Below are 25,296 nucleotides of genomic sequence, written 5' to 3'. Positions count from 1 at the left end.
TAGTCAATCCTTGCAACTTAAGGCTAGTTTTTATTATTATTATTATTATTATTATTTATTTATTTGCTTTTAAAATCAGGAGAGTCGTCAAGTCACACTTTATTTTTGACCAAGAAGTTTAGACCATTTGTCTTCCCACAGAAGCGGTGACATGTTGGGCGTGGGTGGATGATACATCTTTTTGTAACAATTTTCTACAAATGCAGGAGCTGCGGAGGAAAAATTAGAGCGTTTCACATCTTATTGCACTTTTTTTTCTTCAGAAAAAAAATACTGTGGAAATACAATCATTGAAGACTAGTTCTGAAACCACCTCCTAAAAAAGCTGAGACTTCTGAAATATGAGTTCAAAGGATGATCAGAATCCACTTAGAAGGCGATCTTCTGTATCCCTGAGAGATCAGAACAATGGAATCAATAACTCCAACCCCTCAAAACTTCCCGAGTGTCGTATACTTCCTTCTTGCAGATTTAACACGCAAAGGTGGCATTCATTATCCTTGATGGAGAAGATGTAAAGCATAGCAGATACTGGAGCTTATCCCAACAACCAGATAGCTATCCTGCATCAGAAGCAGGTCAAAGTTTTGAATCAATAGTACTGCAGCTGCAATGCTGATTAATCTCAACATATTTTTAGAAACAATGTGTATAAAGTGGAGATGCAAATAAGTTTGGTCCAACCCGATGTAATGAGTTCCTTGCAAGACAGGACAAGAAAAACATGAAGAGCAATGGGAACAAAGATGTGAATCAAAGCAGGCTGTCAACGGCCAGAGCTGCTTTAGCCAACTACCCCTGGCAGCTGATGCAGGGCTAGAGTTCTCATGGCAATTCTCAGCCAGTAGTCCCAAGTGCCTTAAATTGTCTCATTTCAGACGAAATATGATGAACCTAGCCTTGGTTTCCACGTTCAAACATAAGGTGGCAAGTTGGAGAAGGCTACTTGGATGCTAATTGGCGTCACATGCATCAATATGGTTGGAGACACAAATGTCACTTTCTTTTTTCCTCTCAATCACAAGCGGTCAATTGATCTTAGAAGCTTCAGTTCAGGCCCAAATAAGATCAAATTCAGGATGAATCAGGTGTAATTACGTCAAGCTCGAACCTGGTTCATAAGCCAGAAGTTGATTGTAAGCAAAGCTTGAAAATTACGAGGCTCAACCAGATACTGGCTTGATAAGGCTGAAAACTGGTGATCAATGTTTTTAGATATATCTCAGTCAACATGTAATGGATTGTTGGACCAAATTCAACAACAGACTTTTGGTCCTGTAGCATGGAATCAACCACTGAATTGAGCTAAGCATGATTCCACCATAGACTTTGGTTCCTGTAGCATAGGCTTCTGCCATCAAGCTGTGCTTGAAATAAGATCAAAGTCAGCTACATTTGGAATTAAGCTCAAATTGTGCTCAGTCGAAGGACAAACGAGCCAACCTTGATCTCAGTTTTCAAGCTTAAAATTATTTTCTTTTTTTTTCTCTTTTTAGAGGCGAGCTCAAAATTAATTTAATGTTAAACTTGACAAGAAGCAGGCTCGATCAAGATCCGTTCTAATACACACGCCTACCCTCATCCACACATATGGGGGACGAATTACCAAACATCTGCATTTCCATATCTAGATATGACGATTGAAATACACATCTAACATATAATTTTAAATCTCTCTTCCATCTATAGCTCAATCTGCTAGTATCCAAGCCTTGCATCCAAAACAGCTAAAGTAGATATTGTACTTCAATAATTTACATATACCACTAAATTTAGACGAGATCAAAGCCTAAAACACAATCAAATTGGTTGTGTCTATGGCCATATTTCAAGCAGATGGTCATAACACCAAATCCATCTATACGGTGCCTCATAATTTAAGAATGATTCAATAACATGGCCACCATGACATGAACTTGCTTTCAAAAGTGTGTAAGAAAGATGAGTGAATGACCATTTACATAAATTGGAATATTCTATAGAAAGATTTTAGTAGTTTTACTTGTATCAAAAAAGACTCCCAAACCACAGCTCATGTTTCTTGTTATATTTTCAGCCAGTCGCTTCCATGGAGTGTATGACAATGAGGATAGATCAACTTCTCTAGGAAACCTCTCGCAATTCAACCTAAAAGGAAAGAACAAAGTATTGAAAAAACATATCAATGTTCTCTATTCTGTCAAGGCGAATATTATTTTTCACCGTAGAATAAAAAGGGATAAAACATATCTTATAACCCCTTAGCATCAGGGTTGCAAATAATAATGAAATAAAATTAATATCTGGACAGATCGGAATATAATGTGTTTATAAAAGTCTAAACGGTGAAAAAGAGGATAATAGTAGGGAAAAAGAGAATAAGAGTTAGAATAGAGGACGAGAAGAAGAACAGAGGGCAAAAAGATACCAAAAGAAACAAAAACTTCCACAAAGGAGCTACTTCATTCAATATAATTCCATAACTAATTCGCCACTCCTCATGAACGTAAATTTTTGATAACCATAAAATAATATTTCCCTATCATAAAGGACACAAAAATGACCCAACATCATTTGACACAAAATAGGACTCCTCATCTACCTTAAACTCTATTGAATTAAAACTGTTAATGTTCCTACCAAAAGACAATTATGGACTATCCAAAAATGGAAAAATTAACATCCGCATTGAAGCATATATTGAAAATTACTAAAATTACTTTAATGCACGATTGTTATAACCTCAATCTTTCCTATCTCAGCTAAACTTAAAGTGAGATCCTAAGACAATAATCTTACTTATATTAGGATTCAAGAAAACCATTAGGAAAACAACCCTATAATTGATATGAAAAATATGATAAAATATAAAATATAAAATATAAAAGAATGAAAACAAATTCATTCATTTAAATACTTAAATTTCTAATCGCAACAAGATATCACACGCCAAGTAAGCTGCCCTGGAATTATATGGGATCACTGCCTATGCTTTGAAACACGCTTGCGTGCAGTAAAACTAATCTAATTCTACAAATTTTCAGATAGTATATCAAAATCATCAAATAGAATCATTACTGCAAGTTGATTTTGCATTAAAGTAGATACCTCAGCATCAGTCCCAACTTTCTTTGTTTCTCCTAATTGCCTTTTTCTGTGAGAGAGATTTTTTATTCTGCATCCTCTTCTGCTCTCCAATAGCAGCCCTTCAAGATATGATAAAAGTAAATATTGCAGCTTTACAAATTGTAATCAACCAATGTAACATGAAATGGTCTTCGCTAATTCTACGTACTGTGCTTTTCCAAATTGCAAAATATCTAAAGCAAAAGGTTCCAGGAAAGGTACAGTATTGATGCTCATTCAATTCTGAGATGAACCCTAAAGAATTTTTATTAACTAGAAAAGAACATGGCAGTTATATGGACGAGCGGATGCCAATAATCACATAAAAAAGCAAAAAGAAAAAATAGTCATCTGCTTCACTGATAAACAGGAGACAGATTATGGCTTACAATCTTTCTATCTTCTTCTTTTGCTCTTTTGAAGGAGGCGGTGGAACATATGATGCAGCATCTATAATAGCCTGTTGAAGAAAATCAATACAAAGTAATATATAGGCTTTTTAGAGAGCCATGGATATAAAAAATAACAGACAAATAACCAGGTCTCCAGAAAGAATTTTACAAGGTTTGCACAAGAATCATGCCGAAACCAAAGATTCAGTACCTGCAGTTTCTCCAGCGCATCTTCAATGTTACCTCTGAAGAACAACATATTACAATTAGGTACATTGGAGACTGCTAATAAAAATGGAGAAAATGGAATGGCAGTGCCCAAAAGCTTACTTCTGTGTTCTTGTCTTTGTTGATGAAATTACAATCTCCCCATCCTTGTTGATACGATTTTTTTCCTGTAAACAGATGTGGAATCTATACCTAATTTTAATATATACGCATTCAACAAAATGGGTATACTGAAGTGTATTGAATGAGACAGAAAACAACATGGCAATTCAAGTAGACCAATTAAATATCATGCAATAAGTGCTGAACAACAACCATTTGAAGTATTCTCTCCCTGACTCTTTCGCTAAGCCAATGTGCTTGTTTAACATTGAAGCGCATGTCCACCTTAGTGTTCACTGCAATAATAGGCATATTTAAGTGAAAGATTGAATAAACATAATTCAGTGAATAAAACAGACTGGATTCTACAAGATGCTCTGAACCATTCTGAGAAAAAGGTTATAGAAAAGGAGAGAAGAAATAAAATGATATCACGTTGATTGAAACTTCCTGTCTACATCCCTTAAAGATGCACACTTCAATGCCAAACAAAGAGAAAATGGATCTTAACCATGCCATTGTCAGTTAACTACAGTTTGAAAATGTCCAGATATCCTTCCTGAGAAAGCAACAAACCTGAGATGAACAGTACAATAAACTATGGAAGTGAATTTTCTTTGAAGCACGAAAATCCAATTGAGGTATACCACTTTTTGGTACTACAACACAGCAGCACTAAGAATTTCAAGTATAAGCTAAAGAAAAAGCGAAGTGAGAAAGACTTGGAAGTCAACAAACCTTTGTTTACATTTTGACCACCGGGTCCCCCGCTTCTTGCAAAACTAACAGTGACATGGTCTGCATAAGCAAATGACTTGGAATCAATTGAGGGTATTATTTAGCTGGTATTGCTCAAGAGAACTACTACACATATTTAAAGAGAATTTTCATATAGAATGATACTTCATTTTCTTAGCATTTCAATATACCTAAACCTCTCCCTTGTTTTTTTTTTTTATAATAACTGGGGCATATATCCTCAGTTTATAACATATAATTGACCAAAATACATGAAGTGCATCAAATATAATTAAGGGATTCAAAATTTATAGTCATACTTCAGTATTCAAAGAACTGCATGAACCTAAAAAGGGCGTAGACTTACAAGATGATATTTGTCTTAAACAAAGCTGTAAAATCCATGTGATAAAACCATGAAGGGAAAGCTGGCATGCAGAATGCAGCAAGGTGGAGAACCAGTTATAATGACATTGGCATACAAAGGATTGAGGACAAACTGGTAAAGAGAGAAGCCTAAATATGAGCAAAACAGTCAGGCAACTGAAAAGAAAAAACAAAGTGACCTGAATATTAGTTGTAGAAAAAGATCTTTTAAATTGCCTCTTGTTACAGGGGCATTAACCCTAGATTTTTTTAAAAAAAATGGAGTTGAAAGTATTATAAGCTAACCACAAATTGTTTTGGACAAGGCTTGGTGGCAGCAGTTACATAATTTCTGCTGAAAATAGGCAATGCTACAAAGAACATTCATGAAAGCAAGCAGCAAAATTATAGCAATGTTGGCCCTTGATATAAAAAAGAATAAATCCAACCTACTACCACTAAAAATAACTACATTCTAAGTTGCTGTCTTATTATGTTTAATAAATAAAGCAAATGTGCCAAACTCAAAATTGATAGCCATGAAGTAAACCATTTAATGCTAATAGATGGATACATTTTTTTTATGTCACACAGAAACTTGGGTTGTTTCTGCTGGTTAGGTTAAGGGTTACAAGTTTTGCAGGATTTTTCAAGATTTAGCACACACGACACTTATTACAGGGGCCTTGTTTTTGTGATAATAAAAGTGATCCATAACAATGCTACATAGAACTGTCAGGGAGGAGTTTTTGGTGCTTTAGTACAGAAAAATAAAAGGAGATTATTTATCATACATGTGCTGTTGCCATTTATATAAAAAAGGAAATTGCCTATCTGCAGAAGTATTTAGAAGTTACAGCAAAACTAGACAGGTGTAGCTTCTTGTATTAGACATATAAATTAATGACTTGAGAATAGTTTAGTTGCTAGAAACTTCTAAAATGATTGATGAGGATTCTAAAGGAAGTAGAATTACAAGTGGGTCCAACTGGGCCTGTGTACATCTTGATCCAGTCCTGATCCAAACTCAAGTTGAGTCTAAGATTGGACCTAGATTTGACAATCACCTGGTGCCTCTGGGTCAAATCAGGTTTCCCTTCTGGGTCGCGTTAGACTTTGTACAAAGTTTTTTGAGCTAGACCCCGATTTTTGAACTAAATTTTGTCAGGTTAAATCAGGTCTACTAGCATCCAATGGGACCAGGTCTAATTTCCTAAGATCCATACCCAACCCAATTGGAGGTTGGTTCCTAATCTGGGATCATGTCCAAACCAGATATAAGTCAATCCAGGTACACCTGCTTGACTATTCTCCTTTTGTTGCCTATTCTTCTTAGCTTCTCTTTAATTATCTAATTCTTGCATTTCACATGCATCTGTTCTCCTACATTTATCCTCTTTACCCCCTTTCTTGCTAGATTTTTTGTTTAGCAAAAAAAAAAATCTAATCAAATCTGAAACTATTTGTAATCAAAATTAATTTTTGCAGCTCAATTGTATGCCAAGCTACATCGAAGTTAGGAACTCAAAACAATGTCGAGTGGCCAAAATGTCATTGGTCTCATTAGTGATTAACCAGATGGCTAAATCAAAGTAATTTTAGTTTACGCTATCATAGAGTCTTCCTTTTGTTGGAAGTAACGAAAATGATGTATCATTATTGACTGATAGCAGATAGAAACCAGCAGATAGCTCCCTAATGAATGTTAAAAAAATCCTAAACTATTCTTCCTAAGATAACTGGCCAAGGAAAAGAAAGAAAGGAGAGAGAGAGAAGGGAAGGTGAGGACGTGATGTCAGCATATGGATGTTCTAATCTCAAACGTACATCAAATAAAATCACTAGACAACAAAAAAACAACAACTAAAAACAGAAAACAGAGCCTTATAAACTGAATATGAAATAAATTGTAGCAACTTGAAGCTTCAAAAATCTGATTGCATCAGAAGGCAGATGCAAAGGCTGGTGACTGGACTATAAAGGCTAAACCTTAAGCCTTTTAATGATTTCCTTCTCGACAGTATCCTTTTTAGTTTTGTTTGATGTTACAGTACAAAAATAACCTTATTTGATGAAAAATAACAAATAGTCTAGAAGGTTGGACAAGTAACTTTTCTCAACAGATTAAACAGGTAAGCAAGTTTTATTGAAAAATAACTAGCTATGTGCTGAATGAATCAGCTAGGGCCCAATGAAAAATAAAAAATCGAACCTAATTGGATATATGTTTTTGTAGTTATAGGATCTCTCTTTTTCTCCATGAAAGGTGGGGGGGATTTACAGGGAAACACTGTTGCTATTAAGTAATGCAATTTTGTTTTGACTTGATCATCAATCTATAGATTTCATAATATTTCTAGATACAAACTGCTTGCATGTGTTTTGGTCAACTTTTAGAATTACCAAGAGCTTGATAGATTTATCATCAGATCTAGAAAAGTCTCCATAAGTAACCTTATCATCAGATCTAGAAATCTTTTTAATGAAAGTTAGATTTATCATATGGTTTCAAGAAAGCATATAATAGAGCCCTAGAAAAGTCTTACGGTGAGTGTTAGATAAAAAAGGATCCTTTGTTTATATTAATATGATATCGGATATATAATAGAGCGGCTATTAGTGCGAGACTAATGATAATACTAGTAAGCTTCCAATCACAAGAGGTTCACACCAAGAATCTGCTCTAAGTCCTTACCATTTCACGCTAGTTATGGATGTGCTTACTAAGCATATTCAAGATAATATTTCTTGGTGCATGCTATTCGCAGATAATATAGTCTTAGTGGATAAAACTAAAATTGGACTTAATTGTATGTCGAAATTATGTAATCGTGCATTAAAATCTAAGGGATTCAAATATGTAGGATCCAGAGAAATACATGGAACATAGTTTTACTAAATTAGAAATAGAGATGAAGGTGAAATGAAACTTAAGGACCATGAAGTTTCCAAGAGTGACCATCTTTGGTATTTTAGAATTGATTAATCATAAGGGAAGATAGAAGAGGATGTTATCCATAGAAATAAAGCATGGTGGATAAAATAAAGTAGTGCAACTGTGATTTTATATGATCATAGGATACTTGTCAAGTTGGAAGAAAAATTTTATAGAATAGCCATACGACCAGCTATATTTTATGGTACAAAATGGTGGATAGTTAGAAACAACATGTGTACAAGATGAGTATTGCTGAAATAAGAATGTTGAGATCGATAGAATAAAAAATAAAATCATTCATAAAAACATAGAGGCAGCACCAATTGAGAACAAATTGAGAGAATGATAAACTTAGATGTTTTTAACATGTACAACATGGGCCGATGGATGCACCAGTAAAAAGTAATTTAATACATATAGAAGAAAAGATGGATGGAGATAGACTGAAAATCACATAAAATAAAATAGTAAGAAAGAACTTGATATCACTACATCTTTTAGAAAGTGTGGCCTTAAGCAGAGCGGAATGGAGGAAAAGAATTCAAGTAGCCGACCCCAACTAGTTTTGAGATTAAAGCTTAGTCCAGTTGAGAAAAGTTTAGAAACATGGAACCATTGTTTGTCGTACCAAACCATATTATTGAGTACTACGCATATCGTATAATACTCAGTATGAAGGTGTACTAATTGTTGGTATCATGAACCAACCCACACCAACACTTTGCTAGTAGGTACTAGTATAGGTATTGAAAATGGTACTACGAACCCTGCATGGAAACCCCATGAATGAATGCATTACTTCATATTTGCAACTTTATGTCTAATGTTTTAGCCATGTTAATTAGATTATCAAATCTACTAGAGAAAAAATAGAGGTTGAGATTGGCTTAGGTACGATACAAGTCATCCTAAACTTATCAAAATATAATATGAGATTTTAAATAGGTTTCATCGAAATACTGAAATACATACAATTATCTTGAATTGTCTTTACATGTATTACCATCTCTTATAGCAAAATGGCCTGATACGATTGCAATAAGGGTTGTTATGATGCAATAGAGCCATTTCTTGCATGCTACATGGTGCATGCCTTAAGACAAGCTTATATATGGTGTGTATTTTATTATATATAACACTAGATAGCAGTAATTTATGCAATGGATTCCTCTCGGCTGCTTTTTATTTTGGTCATGGTACAAATGGCTCATCATTTTACACTTTCAGAAAATTCCTGTTAACAAACAAAATTTCTAGTCTCATACCAAAAAGAAAAAAAAAAAGAAATTTCTAGTCAAGCATTACAGATACATAAAATACTTATCATGCATAAAACTAAAAAATTATTGTCATGAAGGTCCAGAATAATATGTGCTGGCAGCATCTTGAGACTCTATGTATCATATGTGGGGTGGAATAATCTGTCATCATCTCTTTTTTAATCAACTTGTTGTTGGATTCAACGTTATGATTCAACTCAAAAAAAGAAAAAAAAAATGATGTGTCAAATTAATTGTTGTTTCACAAATAACATTGTCTTTTCTCATCCACATCTTTCTTGCTTTGAAAATTGATTCTTTTCATGACATTGTTCTGATATAAAGAGGCCAACTAGAAAACCTACTAATGACATGGATGAAACAGGATAACTGCAAGATTCTACAGTAGCCCAAAGGTAGGTCTTGGTGGAAATGAATATTCTTCATCCAAATGGGGTTATTTACTTCTTCCTCTTCTTTCCTCTTGTAAGTAGTTTTTCTATCACTTTATTTCTTTCTATTTATATAGTACCTCTATTTATCAAAAGAAGTAACCAGAATCAATCATGACAAAGCTACTGACCATAATGATATAAAAATTCCAAAAAAAGCTGCTGCTATGCAGATCTTCCCAATAGCAAACCCTGCTGCCACTATGTGCACTTCAGCTCTCCTTATTTGTTGATTATCTCCTCAACCAGCTCCATGATAATAATAAGTTAGGACTGTGCTACTTCAAGAAAGCATAATCCTTAAAACAGATTTTCTGCTTTTGAATATGAGGCCTTTGGGATCCATGCCAGAGTTAAATTTTTCATTTTCCTCTGACCAATTTCAATGCAGACCGATGGTGAACAGGTTAAAAGAAGAATTTTCCCACCTAAAGGCAAGTAGACTAAGTCATGCTATTGAGACAACAGCATCCTAGAGAGTGCCAGAAAGCACCTAACTCAGACAGTGGATAAAATTCTTAAATCAGAGGACCTTAGTCATGATCATCACAAGTCAATAATCTTAAGATCTGATTTTCAACGATTGATGTTCAATTACTTTAAGCTTTCTTCAGATCTACAGATAACCCACAGGAATTCTAGTTACTCATATTGCTTTATCTGAAACTAAGCAACAGTAGATATATTAGATACATGAATGATGCATTTCACCTGAAAATTCTCATACTTGGATTGATGATGATGTGTATTTGAGATTTTATTTTTACAATTTCTATCTCTTCTTCCTTGTCTATTAGTAGTATTAAGTCAAATGTATGGCTACTTAATGACTTTTACTCTCCACCCTTTAACAATAACTGTAACCACCATTTCCCCCCCTCCCTCAGCCATGGTTCCAAAAACCATTAACCGACAAACAGTAGCTCCAATCATTTCAACTTCAAAACCAACAGTATTCCAATGCACTGAAGAATGCCCTTAGCACTCCCTATTTTATTGCCCTTTTAACACTCAAAATACCTCTTCATTATTAGAAAAAAAATATAAGTCAGTACATCAAGAACTAATGTGTTACACACAGGAAATTTGTTCAGCGCCACCATTTCTAAGCTAGTTTTACTGGCAAAGAATAACAATTCATTCTTCCGACCAGCTAGTCAATCATCAATCATGTTTGGATCTCAGACTTGAATCTTAGCCTTTTCCAAGCCGAAAGATATGCCTATTATCAAAAAGATTGAGTATTGAAGAAATTATTGACTTGAAATCAAAAGTGGCATAATATGTCAGTCATATTAAATTGAGAACATTAAGTTGAACATTTCATCAACTTTGTGCCTTTAAATTGCTTAGCACGTCTCAAGAAAGGAAAAATAATCATCACTGAAACGTATCATCTGTAGTTTGCAAGTGAGTAATACGATTGAAACCTCTTCTCGCCTTCGTCAATAAATCCTATGTTTCGACTTCAAAGCACATCTCTGATTAATGCGAGTAACAAGGGGAAAAATAAATCTTCCCATTTTGATTTTATTATAATTTATTAAATAAGACAAATTTTTGAGATCCTTTACTATAATCATAATATAGGAGTAATTGAAAAGTTCTCCTTGAGGCACCAGATCTTCCAAACCCAGTTTACTCCAAAACAAACTAAAGTTTCTTGTAATCTCCTCTATCATATGCCTTCTGCTGAGTACGCTTTAAGATAATAATAAGCACACTTTTTTAATGTTGTGCATTAGCATCCATGTGTTGTACAAACCCTCGCATTAAAAGTAGACAGTGAAACTAATGTTTCGTAACTTCATTTAAAAACTTTTGGTCCAAAAACGAGAATTCCGCAGGTATTCTTCTTTTGCAGGGGATAGACAATATATAAGTAGCTGAATATGAACCATCAACATGCCCATTATTTTTCCTTCTACAGTAGGCTAGGATCATCGGAAGGGTAGAATAGATTATCCTATGCCCCAAGCCATTCCGCTTCTCATTTTAACCATCACTTCATCTCTTTCTCTTCCTTCCCCAAAATCACTTTAAATTCATCCATCCAATTCCAGCAGTCCTCTTTGAGTTCATCCGCTTGCAGTCTGTTCCTATATTCCCCAATCTAATCTAGAAAGAACCCTTCTAAAGAGTTCATCCTAATGTCTTGCTCTATCCACCCTGACCGCTGGGACACTGTTACTTCTCTCACCAGCCAACTTTAGGAGGGAAAGGTAAAAAGGATTTCTCCAGCCATCTTCCCATTGACAATTCTCTCCCTGTAATAACATTCTCCTTCCAATGTAAATTCCCTTGGGAGTCATACTTTAATTTTCAAACTAACTATTTCTCACCAACTAGGTTACAAAAACTGAACATCTGGTCGAAGTTACAAGAAACACCAAGATTCATTAAGCGAATAAACACCATCTCCAAACCCTAATAAAACCTCAACCAGATGCGAAAAAGAAAAAAACGGAAGGAACACCAAGTTCACCAAGAGAGTAAGCCTCCAGAAAAAAACTTGTAATCCGAAAATGGCTTAAGGGGAAAGGGGAAAACATAAAGAAAAGTACGATTTTCCTGGGTTAAAATATATGATAGCTTACCCAATGTGATCTCTGGGGTGGACTCGGAGCCCGCGGAGAGAGCCCGCTCCTCGGCATCTTGAAGGATCTGTTGCATCATAGATAGGCGAGCAGACACCTTCTTGCCCCCGTCGCCGGATTGCGCGGCGGCGCAGCGGACACCGCCGATCCCGACGTGGACGCGGATCGGTACGGCCGGAATCGTCCGGCTCGACCTCAGCAACCGGGAGACGTGGCACAAGTCCCTTAGAAGAAGATTGCTTCGGATGTTGGCCATCGTCTCTTGTCTCGTCGCCTCTTCGTAACGGGAGAGGAAGAGGAGGAGATGAGAGTGGTTTGTGAGGTGAGGAGGGAAAGAGAAGGCAGATAGACCTGACCACGGTTTGGTTCTACCCGGAGAATCGGACCGGAAACGAACCGAAAAGGGCTGGACCGGAACTGGAACCGTGTCTCACGGTTTTTAACCAAACCGGAATCTTGAGGAATACGGTTCGGTTAAGGTTCTAGATTTGATGGAACTGAACCGAAACCGAAACCGGAACCGAAGCCTATTTTTTTCTTTTTTTCATTTATAATAAAATAAATTAATTTCAAATTTATTTAATGTAACTTATTTTTTTATATAATATTATCTAGTTGTATTATTAAAATTTACTTTGATAGTTAATAATAAAATGAGGTACAAATTATCATTTTGTATTAATTACACAATCTATTTGGATTTATAATTTTTTCCAAATTAATTACACAATCTATTTTTTTCAAAATTTTATCATTTATGTTGAAAAATCGGAATCAAACCCGTCTAGAATTGGAACCGGAACCGTCTAGAACCGGAATCGAACCGACTATTTTCGGTTACGGTTAAGATTCTAGGTTTTTGTGGAAGCGGAACCGGCGGTTCCAGAACCGTGGTCGGGTCTAAGGCCAGACGGTAAGATGAACATAGTTGGTCCGGGTCCCCATTTTTTAGGCCCCATATTGTTTGGGCTAGGCATGAGCGACACTCCAAAGCCCAGCCTAGTTGTTTTCCCTTAATCTTCTTTTTCTTCCTAGTAAAATTGTACATTTACATGCAGAACAGAAAGTCAATGAGATACCAATATATCTATACTCATATTTATTTTATTTAATAAATATAAATACGGATATAGGTATTATTAGATGCAAAAATTCATATCCATATTTTGTTTTGAATGGATACAAATACCAATTGGATACTGAAAGTATGAATAAAAATATGGATATGTTGTCGCAGAATTCGGAATGAGGTAGTGAAAGTATGGATATAAATATGGACATGTTGCCATAGAATTCAGACTGAGATTGGAGCGCAGCTCGGACGACCCTAAAGTTGGTTGGAATCGAGCTGAGTAAGCTGGTCGAGACACGTTGGGACCAGCTTCCTCCACGGATAGCCTGTTAAGAAGTCTGCTTGTTGGAGTGTTTCGGCGAGGAATCCTCTGATGCCTAAGTCAGAATAGAGATACAACAATATGGAAGAAAAAGAATTTTAGCAAAGTGTGGTCTCTGTGAGTAGTATCGCACGCGTGCGTGTGCATGTATATGCGTATGCATACTTGAGGTCCCCTAGGTTGCCCCTTTATATAGGGGAGCCCCCATTTTGTCGTTACTTGGGCTGATGTAGCGTGCATTGATTGCCAGATAATGGTTGGTAGTACGACTGCGGTATGGGAGTCAGTTCGCACGGGAGGCGTGCAGTGCTGGTCGAGTGCAGGCTACAGTGCTACCACAACTGCGGACTGCCAGAGCTATCGATTAAGACTGTCAGTCCTTATCAACACATGTGAATTATTTTTCTTGGCTGATTTGCTTCTCAGTCGGTGGCTCCTCGGTAGATCAGCCCTTCGGATGGGGCTGAAGTCATTTTCCTTGGTTTATGTCCGACGTTAGGAGGTAGGTCTGGCTCGAGGTCGAGGTGGCCTATCTTAAAAACTTTGATCCATAAATTTTTTGACATTGTTTTCGATGAAATTCTACCTACACTACCACCTATGAGAGACATACAATATTCATTGACTTCATACCGGGTGCTAGTCTCCCAAACAAGGCAGCATATAGGATGTATCCTAAGGAGCAAGAAGAGTTATAAAGGCAAGTACATGAGTTGATTGCTAAGGAATTAGCGAGGGAAAGCATGAGTCCATGTGTGGTTCTAGATCTTCTTGTGCCTAAAAAAGATGGTTTTTGGCATATGTGCGTTGAAGTAGAGCAATGAACAAGATCACAATCAAGTACCAATTTCCAATTCCACATCTTGATGACCTACTTGATCAATTATATGGTGCTTCTATATTTTCGAAGATTGATTTTAAGAGCAGTTATCATCATATCCGAATAAGGCCGGAAGATGAGTGGAACACTGGATTCAAGACAAGAGATAGATTGTATGAGTGGATAGTTATGCTATTCGAATTGTCGAATACCTGAACACTTTTATACGCCTTATGAATCATGTGTTTAAACCTTTTATTGGTTTATTTGTTGCGGTTTACTTTGACGATATTTTAGTATACAACAAGCATATTGATCCGTACTTGATGCATCTTCTTCAAGTTTTTGAGAAGCTTCAGGAGCAAAAGTTGTATGCGAACTTGAAAAAGTATCACTTTTGCACTACTAGCCTCATCTTCTTAGGCTTCGTGGTCTCAAGTGATAGAATCAAGATGGATCCAAGAAAGGTGGAGGCAATCACAAGCTCGCCTATTCCGAAATCTATTCATAATATCCGAAGTTTTCATGGGTTAGCTTCATTTTATCATCGATTTATGAAAAATTTTAGTACTATTATTTCTCCTATTATTGATTGCTTGAAAGGGGGAGTCTTTAAGTAGACTGAAGAAGCTCATAAAAGTTTTGAGGTTTTGAAGAGAAAGATAACTGAAGCTCTTATCTTAGCATTGCTAAATTTTAAAGACTTATTTGAAGTAGACTGTGATGCTTTTAATATGGGGATTGGTGTTGTCCTTAGTCAAGAAGGTAAGTCTATTGTCTATTTCAGCGAGAAGTTGAACGGGTCTCGAAGGTGATACTCAACTTATGACAAAAAATTCTATGCCATCATGAGAGCCTTGGATTATTGGAGCCATTATCTTTTGCCCAAAGAATTTGTTCTCTCTTCTGATCATGAAGCACTGAAATACATCAATGGGCAGGACAAGTTAAATCGACAACATGCTCAGTAGGTAAAATTTTTGCAGACCTTTTCATTTACCATTAAGCATTTGGACTTTAGAATAAGGTGGTCGATGCCCTAAGTCGAAGATATTCCTTGCTGTCTACTATGCAAGTGAAGGTCTTAGGCTTTGAAGTTCTTAAGGAGTTGTATCAAGATGATCCGTATTTCGGTACTATTCTAACTGAATGCATGAAAGAAATATTTAATTATTTTGTCTTGCAGGATGGATTTTTTTTCAAGGACAATCGGTTATGCATTCCTCAATACTCATTGCAAGAAGCAATTATTTTAGAAGTTCATGGAGGTAGCCTAGTTGGACATTTTGGGCAAGACAACACTCTTTCGTTGTTGGCGTCTCATTTTTATTGGCTTAGAATGGAGCGAGACATTATGACGCACTTGGAGCGATACAACACTTGTCATATAGCCAAGAGTCATGGGCAAAACACAAGCTTGTATACCCCATTACCAGCTTCAAATTCACCATGGGAGGAAGTTAGCATTGACTTTGTGATGGAGCTGCTGCGGATACAAAGGAACAAGGATTCTATCATGATTGTTTTTCGAAGATGGCGCATTTTGTTCCATGTAGCAAGACCATGGATGCTTCACAATTAGCTGACTTGTACTTTCGGAAGATTGTGCGACTTCATGGCATCCCAAAAATAGTTGTTTCGAATCGAGATATCAAGTTTATGTGTCACTTTTGGTGCACTTTGTGGAGAAAGCTTGGAACGAATTTACCTTTCAGCACGTCACATCATCCTCAAACCGATGGTCAAACTGAAGTTGTTAACCGATGGTCATGTGGGTAAAAACATTCATCAGTGGGATCTTATGTTAGCTCAGGAGGAGTTTGCCTACAACCGTTTCGCAAGTCAAACTACTGGTTGCAGTCCTTTTGAAGCAGTGTATACCTTACTCCAATTAGCCCTTTGAATTTGGCTTCTATTCTATCAACACAACAATTTAGCGGAGATGCCAATGAGCGAGCCAAGGCTATTAAGAAGATGCACGAGCAGATTAGAGAGAAGATTGTCAAGCAAAATGAGAAATATCGTACTAGTGCCAATAAGCATTGTAAGACGGTGGCTTTAAAGGAAGGAGATTTGGTATGAATTCATCTTCAGAAGAAGCGTTTTTCAATTGGAAAGTATGGGAAGCTGATGCCTCGAGCTGATGGTTCATTCAAGGTGTTGCGACATATTAGGAAGAATGCTTAGAAGGTTAAACTTCCAGAAGACTATGATATTTCAGCCACATTTAATGTGTCTGACTTGTCCCCTTATCATGGAGATAAAGATGAAGCTGGTCCAAACTCGAGGATGAGTCTTTTTTCAACCAGAGGAGCATGATACGAGTGCTTATGGAACTAAAAAGAAAGACACGGGTGCTTAAGGAGCCAAAAAGAATTTTTTTCTATGGCAATTTAATTTTGATTTATGCCAAAGCAAAGGTAAATTTTGGAACGCCTATTTATGATGTTTTTCTTTCTTATGAAATGCCTAATTATGGTTTTTTTCTCTCTTCACATTTAGGATTATTGATTGTAATTGCTTAAAAAATCATTCCAAACGTGCCTATATAAAGGCATGCCCTATGTTATGTTTTTGAAATTTAATTTTAAGTTTGAGTGAATTAAGGATTAAGCCTTTGGCTTGACGAGTTCCTTCCTTTGGGTGTTCTATATCTTTACGTTTCTTTGGATGATAAGCGTGTTCTTGCTCCGTATCTCAGAAAGATTGTCTGTAAGTGGTGATCGCTAGAATTTTGTATTCCTAGAATAGATTTTTTTTGATGATGAGTTTTCTTTTCCATCAAACTCTGTATCTCTTAGGTGGACTTTTTTGGATGGTGAGTTTTTATTTATCCATTATTCTTGTTCTTGAAGATTTAGGTTTACCATTATTCTCAAATTTTTGGGTGGTTTTGGTTTGCTCGTTGTTTGTCTTCCCCCCTTCTATTTTTTTCGGCATCATCATTGGTAGATGGAGGGCAACAATGGTTCTTTCTCATGGCATTATCTCTCTTCCTCTCCATTTTCTCCCAATTTTCCCCTCGTTTGTGCATGTGTGAGGTTGTAGGTCAGAGCCCCGCTTGCACCGCCTTCTATCGCATTGTAGAATACAATAGGGTTAGGTTGTGGTTGAGATATTGGAATAATAGCTATTTTTCTATTATAACATTCATGACTTTAGAAAATTGGAACTCTAGAATTTTGCCCAAATAATCATAATGAAGTGACCAGATTATCTAATTGCTGGCAAATGCAAGATAAGTAATATCTACACTTTATAATATTTGTTTAAGATTAATTTTACAGATCATATCATGATTAAAAATATTTTATGTATGAAATTCTTCAATAATATGAGATTCTATTTATTGTTGCAATTCTGCTAATTAAACTGTACGATTGAATCATCATTATGGGATTAAGCATGAAAAATTATGTTGCCTGCATGTTCAATTATAAATTCGAAATAAAATGGTAAAAGAAAAAAAAACTTAATTTATATATGTATATACGAGTATCACCTGACTCATAGCCCAACTATAAGATGAGTTTGGACTTGGTCGTAATGATTCTCAAGCTAGGGGGAGAATGCATGTCCACCAGAGTGATGCGGTGATAACCTGCCACAAGGGCATATAAGGTAGTCTTATCACGAGGGTTATCATGGTGATCTCCGAGCCGTAGAGGAAAAAATATGGGTCCACAAGTGATAGGTTTTGATCAGAGGCAAATATAATTAGAGTGTTTTGCTAGTTAGTAATGCTTAGGTTTGATTAGTAATGTATATTAAAGGACGGTTTGAGGTTATGTATAAGTAAAAGTTTTGAGTTGTAAATTTTATTAAAAAAATTCTATTTATGATTTAAGGTGGTATGCATATTTTGATATAATATTTAAATTATTTAATTAATTATGACTGTTCATGGATTGATAGATGGAAAGATTTGGTTTTTTTTTTTTTTTTTCTGGTCAAAACGGTGTTTCATTTCATATACCTCTAACGTGAATACAAGTCTGACATATCAAAAGAAACTAAACAAAATAAGAAGTGTGGGATGCACTCTAAGCTAGTCCAAAAAACCTCCCTAGGGTGCCGAGCAACATAGGAGGCGACCCAATCTGCTGCACTGTTTGCCTCTCGATATACATGAGAGATCTGATAGAAGGTCAGCTCTCGCACCAATCTATGCATGTCCCATATCAGGAGATGGCCATCCCCATATGTATCCACTCCTCGTATCCAGTCAATCACCGTGAAAAAATCACCCTCAAGACTAGGGGTGCAAATGGGTCCGATCGGGTCGGGTCCTGGGTGACCCCGATCCGACCCGGTTTTTTGTTCGGGTCCTAATTTTGGACCCAGACCCGACCCGGTTAAAGATCGGGTCGGGTCCGAGTCGGGTCCGGGTAGGGTCCGGGTCTAAGTCGAGTCCGGATCCGAGTCGGATTGGGTTTAGATCCAAATCGGATCCAATTTTTTATGCTTTTTGGAAAGGATTTGGGCAAATCTAATTTGGTCATATCATAATTATGAGGTGCTGGGTGACCCATGACTTGAAAGACTTGCAATTGACCTCCAGTCAGAACAGATGACCCCTGATTAAGTCGGTCTACAAGGCAAATTTCATATCACACTATTTTTTGTCCATATGACTGATTGGACGGAACTTGGTGTCTCCCGGCTCCCCTCTCACGAGGACAAAAAAAATCCCAGACCTTCCAAAATCCAATTCCATTGCAGAAAACTGGCACATGACCCATATTCAGTTCGGTGTTCCCTCGCTTCCTCCCTGCAAAAGTTAAAAAGAACAGAAACCAAAAAACAGAAGGAAAAAAAAAGAAAAAAAAGCCTGCTACCGAGACGTATCAACAGTGTAATAGACCGAGAGAGGATCCTCACGGACCAATAGTGCCACGACCCACACAAAAAAAAGAAAAAAAACTCTCTTTTGCTTTTTCCTCCTCTTTCTTTTTCTCTTCGGATCTGTTGTGGGGGGGAGGGGTCCTTGAATTTAGTCCCACATCGGCTAGAGCGGAAAGGTTCTGTGCCTTATAATGAGGAGGGCGAAGCCTTTTCCTCACGAGGGCCCTTTTGTGGGACAAAACCGTGAGGGCAATCCCCCCGTCAGCGCTGGACGCGCGGGCCGGAAACGTCTCCCTCCGTCAGCGCTGGACGCGCGGACCGGAGCGCCCAAAGCGGACAATACCTCGTGGGGGACGCGGTCTCTTTCTGCTCGGCTCGGTTGGGACTAAGGCTGTTGCCGGGGTGAAAATCCCGCAACAGATGGCGCTAGAAGGAGGGCCAGCCTCCTCTCTCCATTGACTACCCTCCAGGACTGTGGGGGCCCGTTGGGGTAAAACCTGGCCGGAACCTTCCCGCTGGGGGGGCTATGTTGTGGGGGGGGGAGGGGGCCTTGAATTTAGTCCCACATCGGCTAGAGCGGAAAGGTTCCGTGCCTTATAATGAGGAGGGCGAAGCCTTTTCCTCACGAGGGCCCTTTTGTGGGACAAAACCGTGAGGGCAATCCCCCCGTCAGCGCTGGACGCGCGGGCCGGAAACGTCTCCCTCCGTCAGCGCTGGACGCGCGGACCGGAGCGCCCAAAGCGGACAATACCTCGTGGGGGACGCGGTCTCTTTCTGCTCGGCTCGGTTGGGACTAAGGCTGTTGCCGGGGTGAAAATCCCGCAACAGATGGCGCTAGAAGGAGGGCCAGCCTCCTCTCTCCATTGACTACCCTCCAGGACTGTGGAGGCCCGTTGGGGTAAAACCTGGCCGGAACCTTCCCGCTGGGGGGGCTATGTTGTGGGGGGGGAGGGGGCCTTGAATTTAGTCCCACATCGGCTAGAGCGGAAAGGTTCCGTGCCTTATAATGAGGAGGGCGAAGCCTTTTCCTCACGAGGGCCCTTTTGTGGGACAAAACCGTGAGGGCAATCCCCCCGTCAGCGCTGGACGCGCGGGCCGGAAACGTCTCCCTCCGTCAGTGCTGGACGCGCGGACCGGAGCGCCCAAAGCGGACAATACCTCGTGGGGGACGCGGTCTCTTTCTGCTCGGCTCGGTTGGGACTAAGGCTGTTGCCGGGGTGAAAATCCCGCAACAGATGGCGCTAGAAGGAGGGCCAGCCTCCTCTCTCCATTGACTACCCTCCAGGACTGTGGAGGCCCGTTGGGGTAAAACCTGGCCGGAACCTTCCCGCTGGGGGGGCTATGTTGTGGGGGGGAGGGGGCCTTGAATTTAGTCCCACATCGGCTAGAGCGGAAAGGTTCCGTGCCTTATAATGAGGAGGGCGAAGCCTTTTCCTCACGAGGGCCCTTTTGTGGGACAAAACCGTGAGGGCAATCCCCCCGTCAGCGCTGGACGCGCGGGCCGGAAACGTCTCCCTCCGTCAGCGCTGGACGCGCGGACCGGAGCGCCCAAAGCGGACAATACCTCGTGGGGGACGCGGTCTCTTTCTGCTCGGCTCGGTTGGGACTAAGGCTGTTGCCGGGGTGAAAATCCCGCAACAGGATCCATTCAAGTCGGGTCGGGTCAGTTCGGTGAACCCAGACCCGACCCAGAAAATGATTCGGATCCAATTTTAGGACCCGACCCGGACTCGCGGGTCCTAAAATTCGGATCGGATCGGGTCTACGCGGGTCGGGCCGGGTCTTGGGTCGACCCGACCCATTTGCAGCCTTACTCAAGACAGAGGCAGTCGGCCCCCAGCACCCGTCTCGCATACAAAATTCCCTCCTAAACTGCCCGCAACTCCGCTCCCACGGCAGTCGTGTTAGGTGTGCTCCGCCCTCCAGCAGCCACAAAACTGCCCCCATTGTCCCTAATTACAAAGCCCACGCCCCCAGAAGCGCCATTCTCCACCATGCCACCATCGAAATTCACTTTAAGATAACCAGGGGATGGGGTACTCAAGAAAAGTAACTAAACCTGGACGCTGAAACAGCAATACAGGTACCCCAGATATCCCTGGCCCTCTCAGGCGGTATCGGTGTGGCCATCATAGATACCTCCACCGCCTGCCGTAGGGCTCTCTCCATCACAACCCGGGGGGACGATCGTCCGCCCTCGAACACGCGATCGTTCATGTCCAGCCAAATATGATAGGTTAAGTAAGCCGCTATAGTATCAATCTCAGCAGTGCTCATCCTTCGAATAGTCTCACTCAGGGACCGGAGCATATCCTCCGACCACTTTCACAATAGAGGGGGCAGCGTAGATGCACGGTGGCGGTGATGCTCTCAAAATATGATGGTCGACGGCGTTACATAATTAAGTTAAATTATTACACGCTAAAACCAAAAATACTAAAGTATGCATATCACAACGTGTTCGTTAACCTCGGTGCGTCCAGTTCTCGAATTTCAGGGTGAGAGGCAAGGAGAGGGCAAATGGAAAAGGCAATGGAGGAAGAGCTGAGGAGCGTAGCAAAAGTCTCTCTATCGGTGGCGGTGTCCATGACCTACACTCGCTTCGCCGCCTCCAGGACCCGGCCAGGAAATCTCCGCCTCTTAGCCCTCCTCCCCGTGCTCTGCCTCCTACCCTGCCTCCCCTGGTCCTTCTCCTCCATCAATCTCCGCGGCATCTCCGCCTTCTTCCTCGCCTGGCTCGCCCTCTTCAAGCTCCTCCTCCTCGCCTTCGGCCTCGGCCCCCTCTGCCCCTCCCTCCCCCTCCTCCCCTTCCTGTTCACCTCCTCCTTCCCCGTCAAGATCCAAACCAAACCCAAGCCCAAACCTCCCATCTCTTCATCTTTATCCACCCTTCACCGCCTCATCACTGCCGTCAAGGTTCTCCTCTTGGCCACCATCATCTCCAGCTACCGCTACAGTGATAGAATGCATCCGTACCTCCTCCTCGCCATCTACTGCTGCCACATCTACCTGATCCTAGATCTCGGTCTCGCCTCCATTGCCAAGATCGCCACCGGTCTCCTTGGCCTCGAGCTGGAGCCCCAGTTCAACAACCCCTTAGGCGCCTCCTCCCTTCAGGACTTCTGGGGCCGCCGCTGGAACCTCATGGTCTCTTCCATCCTCCGCCCCTCCGTCTACGACCCCGTCCAAGCCCGCTGGGGGTTCGACGCCGGCATCCTCGCCACCTTCTTCGTCTCCGGCCTCATGCACGAGCTCATGTTCTACTACCTCACCTTGGCACTTCCCACCGGGGAGGTTACCGCGTTCTTCGTCCTCCACGGGCTGCTCACGGTGGCGGAGAGGAAGGCCCGGAAGGCAGGGTGGTGGCGGCCGCACCCCGTCGTGGCGGCGCCGCTTGCACTCGGGTTGATCGTCGGCACCGGGTACTGGCTCTTCTTCCCGCCCCTCCTGAGAGGTGGGGCCGACGCGGTGGGGCTGGCGGAGTTTTCTGCTGTCATGGGATTCTTGCAGGACGCCGGAGGGGCGCTGCTCGGCCAAATCGGTTTCTTGTAAAACCGATCCGAACTGGCCGTTCATTTGCTGCTGGGTCAACCGGGACCTCTTGTTACAGTGGGGACTTTAGAGGGATGGGAAAGTAATTTTCTCTTTTTTTCTCCTCCCTCCTCCAGCTGGGTTCCATGTGCGCGTCGGGGGACTCATCTGTCCGTAGAAAAATATTGGACATCATCTCCAGTACTTCTTGCTTTTTTTTTTACTAGAAAGAAACTTTGGGACTCGAATATCCTGTACGGCGATTGACACGTGCTTCCATGCGCAAACTTACGCAGTACCTAAAATATTTCTTTTGGTAAGGCGTTCCTTAAATATTGCAAGCGATGGCATTCATATGGTAGGAGACCGGGAGTCTTGACCAGAAATCACCAGGCTAGGTCCTCCATAAAAAGATGATCCGATAGACGTCAAACTTTAGCTTCTGAAAGTCGAATTGAAAAAATTATCTGACATCAAAAAAAAAGTTGATCAAAGCAATACCTATATCTAAGAATTAGAATAGTAGTTGATACAAGTTCTAGCCATTAAGTTCATGTTCGTTAAATAATTATTGTTTAACTTAATTAGATTCTATAAGATAAAGCAAGCGGGTACTGGTAAAAAGTTTGGATGGTAAAAGGTAGAATATAAAAATATGGTTCCGCTCATTTCCCATCAAGGAAATAATAGCCTTTGCTCATAAGTAACAAAAGGTGGGTGGTTGTGGATTGCATTTATCAAAGAATAGAGTAAAACTTGCGCACCCCCTCCCCTTCCCCCCAAAAAAAAGAAGAAGAGAAAATAACAATTAAATACTAGAAGCCACGATCTCTCGTAGCTATCTGAGTTGTATATAAGCATTTTAGCGATAGTAAGTCATATCTAATAGTTTGGATCATTGATATCAGATCTCCATCGTTTAATGTAGATGTTGCCCAGTTGTATAGCCTAAGAGAGGGGGGGGGGGGGAGGGGGGGAATTGGATTTTTCAAAATTTTTTGATAAATAAAGCAGTGGAATTAAATGCTTAATAAATGAATAATGATTTCAACAAGTAAGTAATAAGTAAATATGCAAGATGTTAAAACAAAAAAACAAACAAGACAAACACAAATATTTTATAATAGTTTAGTGCCAATCCTTTACCTACATTTACTCTCCAAATTTTTTGAAAATTTTACTATAATATATAATTAGATTACAACCCAGTTATTTTTCGGGTTTATAACCAAACCTAGTTGATTTTTTCAGGTCAATCAACCAAAACCTTCACCGATTATTTTTCGGATTCACAATCAACCAAGTTGATTTTCTAAGCTAAACAACCAAAAACAACCTCAAGCCTTTTTCAGGCTCAACACAATCCAATTTAAGGTATGGACAGACCTTTCCCCCAAGTTTCAGTTCCAGAAACTTGTTACAGCAAATGATAAAAACAACCTCTTCTTCTGAATTGTATTCATCACTATCACTCCATGCAGTGACCATTACATTCTTTGGCTTTTTTAGACATTCTTTAGAAGTGGGCGGTCTGTTCTGAAATGTCCTGATTTCTTACATTCATCGCATATTAGGAGCTGCTCTTTGCATTTCTCTTTGCTTGGCTCCCCCTTAGCCAAAGGTCCTTGCCATTTTCTTCTTATAAACCTTTTAAACTTTCTTGTTATCAATACCACTTTCTTATACCCTTCTGCGCTGTCGGATTCTTCACTCTTATCTTCTTCTTGAGTATTTAACTTGAGAGCGATGGTTCTTCTTCTCTTTGATTCATCCTCTTCTAGGTTTTGCTTCATGGATAGTTCATGTGTCATTAGTGAACCTAGCAGTTCTTCTAGTGGAAGGGCATTAAGGTCCTTTGCTCCTTGGATGGCACTGACTTTGGCTTTTCACATTCTTGACAATGGACTGAGAATCTTCCTTACCAAATCATTGTTAGTATATGATTTTTCAAGACATTGAAGATTATTTATAATGTTGATGAAACGAGTAAACATATCAGATGTTGACTCACCAGACTCCATTCTAAAGAGGTTCATAATTATGAATATGCATATTAATTTTAGATTCTTTAATCTGGTTAGTGCCTTTGTGAGTTACTTCCAACCTATCCTAGATTTCTTTAGCAGAAGAGCAAGTAGATATTTTATTAAATTCATTAGCATCTACAGAATAGTACAAACATTCATGGCTTTAACATTCAACTGAGCCATCTCTTTATCAAATTTATTCCATTCTCCTTCGGGTTTCAAAAGAGACACACCATCAATAATCTTTGTGGGTATGTAAGGACCATTTACTATGACATTCCATATGTTAAAGAAGATAAAATAACTTCCTACTTATAATAGTTGTTTCTAATGTTTACTTCTACTTCTGGCAGTTATGATAATTGACACCAATTATCTTCCACTACCGCACATCCTGACCTGATACTACTCGTCAAGCCTATAGACCTTGTACCATCTGTCAGGTTAATAGTCATGCTCAATTATTGGAATCCCCTACTAAATCTTCATTCGGCCTATTTTG

The 25,296-nt window shown here is 39.6% G+C and overlaps 2 protein-coding genes across 6 annotated transcripts; one reads left to right on the top strand and one right to left on the bottom strand.

Annotated features, from left to right (window-relative positions):
- Positions 1-216: 216 nt before the first annotated feature.
- Positions 217-12,511, bottom strand: LOC103713401 (uncharacterized). 5 transcript variants are annotated; one of them, XR_015976073.2, is made up of 10 exons: positions 12,178-12,510; positions 4,566-4,625; positions 4,041-4,123; positions 3,828-3,892; positions 3,709-3,742; positions 3,495-3,565; positions 3,088-3,185; positions 2,003-2,127; positions 685-1,111; positions 217-563 (listed from the first exon to the last, which is right to left on the bottom strand). XR_015976073.2 is itself a non-coding variant. In XM_008800317.5 (8 exons), the coding sequence occupies exons 1-7, from the start codon at positions 12,431-12,433 to the stop codon at positions 3,095-3,097; spliced, it is 660 nt and encodes a 219-aa protein (XP_008798539.2). In that variant the 5' UTR covers positions 12,434-12,511; the 3' UTR covers positions 217-1,111; positions 3,088-3,094. The 5 variants fall into 5 exon arrangements, 2 of the variants coding, with proteins under 2 accessions (XP_008798539.2, XP_008798538.2); XR_015976072.2 differs by having other exon boundaries at positions 217-1,111; XR_015976075.2 differs by lacking the exon at positions 685-1,111.
- A 9,257-nt stretch (positions 12,512-21,768) lies between these two features.
- On the top strand, positions 21,769-23,120 carry LOC148714213 (putative long-chain-alcohol O-fatty-acyltransferase 5). Its single transcript, XM_089929964.1, has one exon. The coding sequence runs from the start codon at positions 21,769-21,771 to the stop codon at positions 22,786-22,788; it is 1,020 nt and encodes a 339-aa protein (XP_089786090.1). The 3' UTR covers positions 22,789-23,120.
- Positions 23,121-25,296: the final 2,176 nt, after the last annotated feature.

Source organism: Phoenix dactylifera, chromosome 3 (genome assembly GCF_051530095.1).
Source record: "Phoenix dactylifera cultivar Ajwa chromosome 3, Ajwa_hap1_PhDact_Kaust_v1.1, whole genome shotgun sequence".
NCBI classification, from domain to species: domain Eukaryota; kingdom Viridiplantae; phylum Streptophyta; class Magnoliopsida; order Arecales; family Arecaceae; genus Phoenix; species Phoenix dactylifera.
The sequence above is the reverse complement of the archived record's forward strand: the minus strand, read 5'-3'. Positions and strand labels throughout refer to the sequence as shown.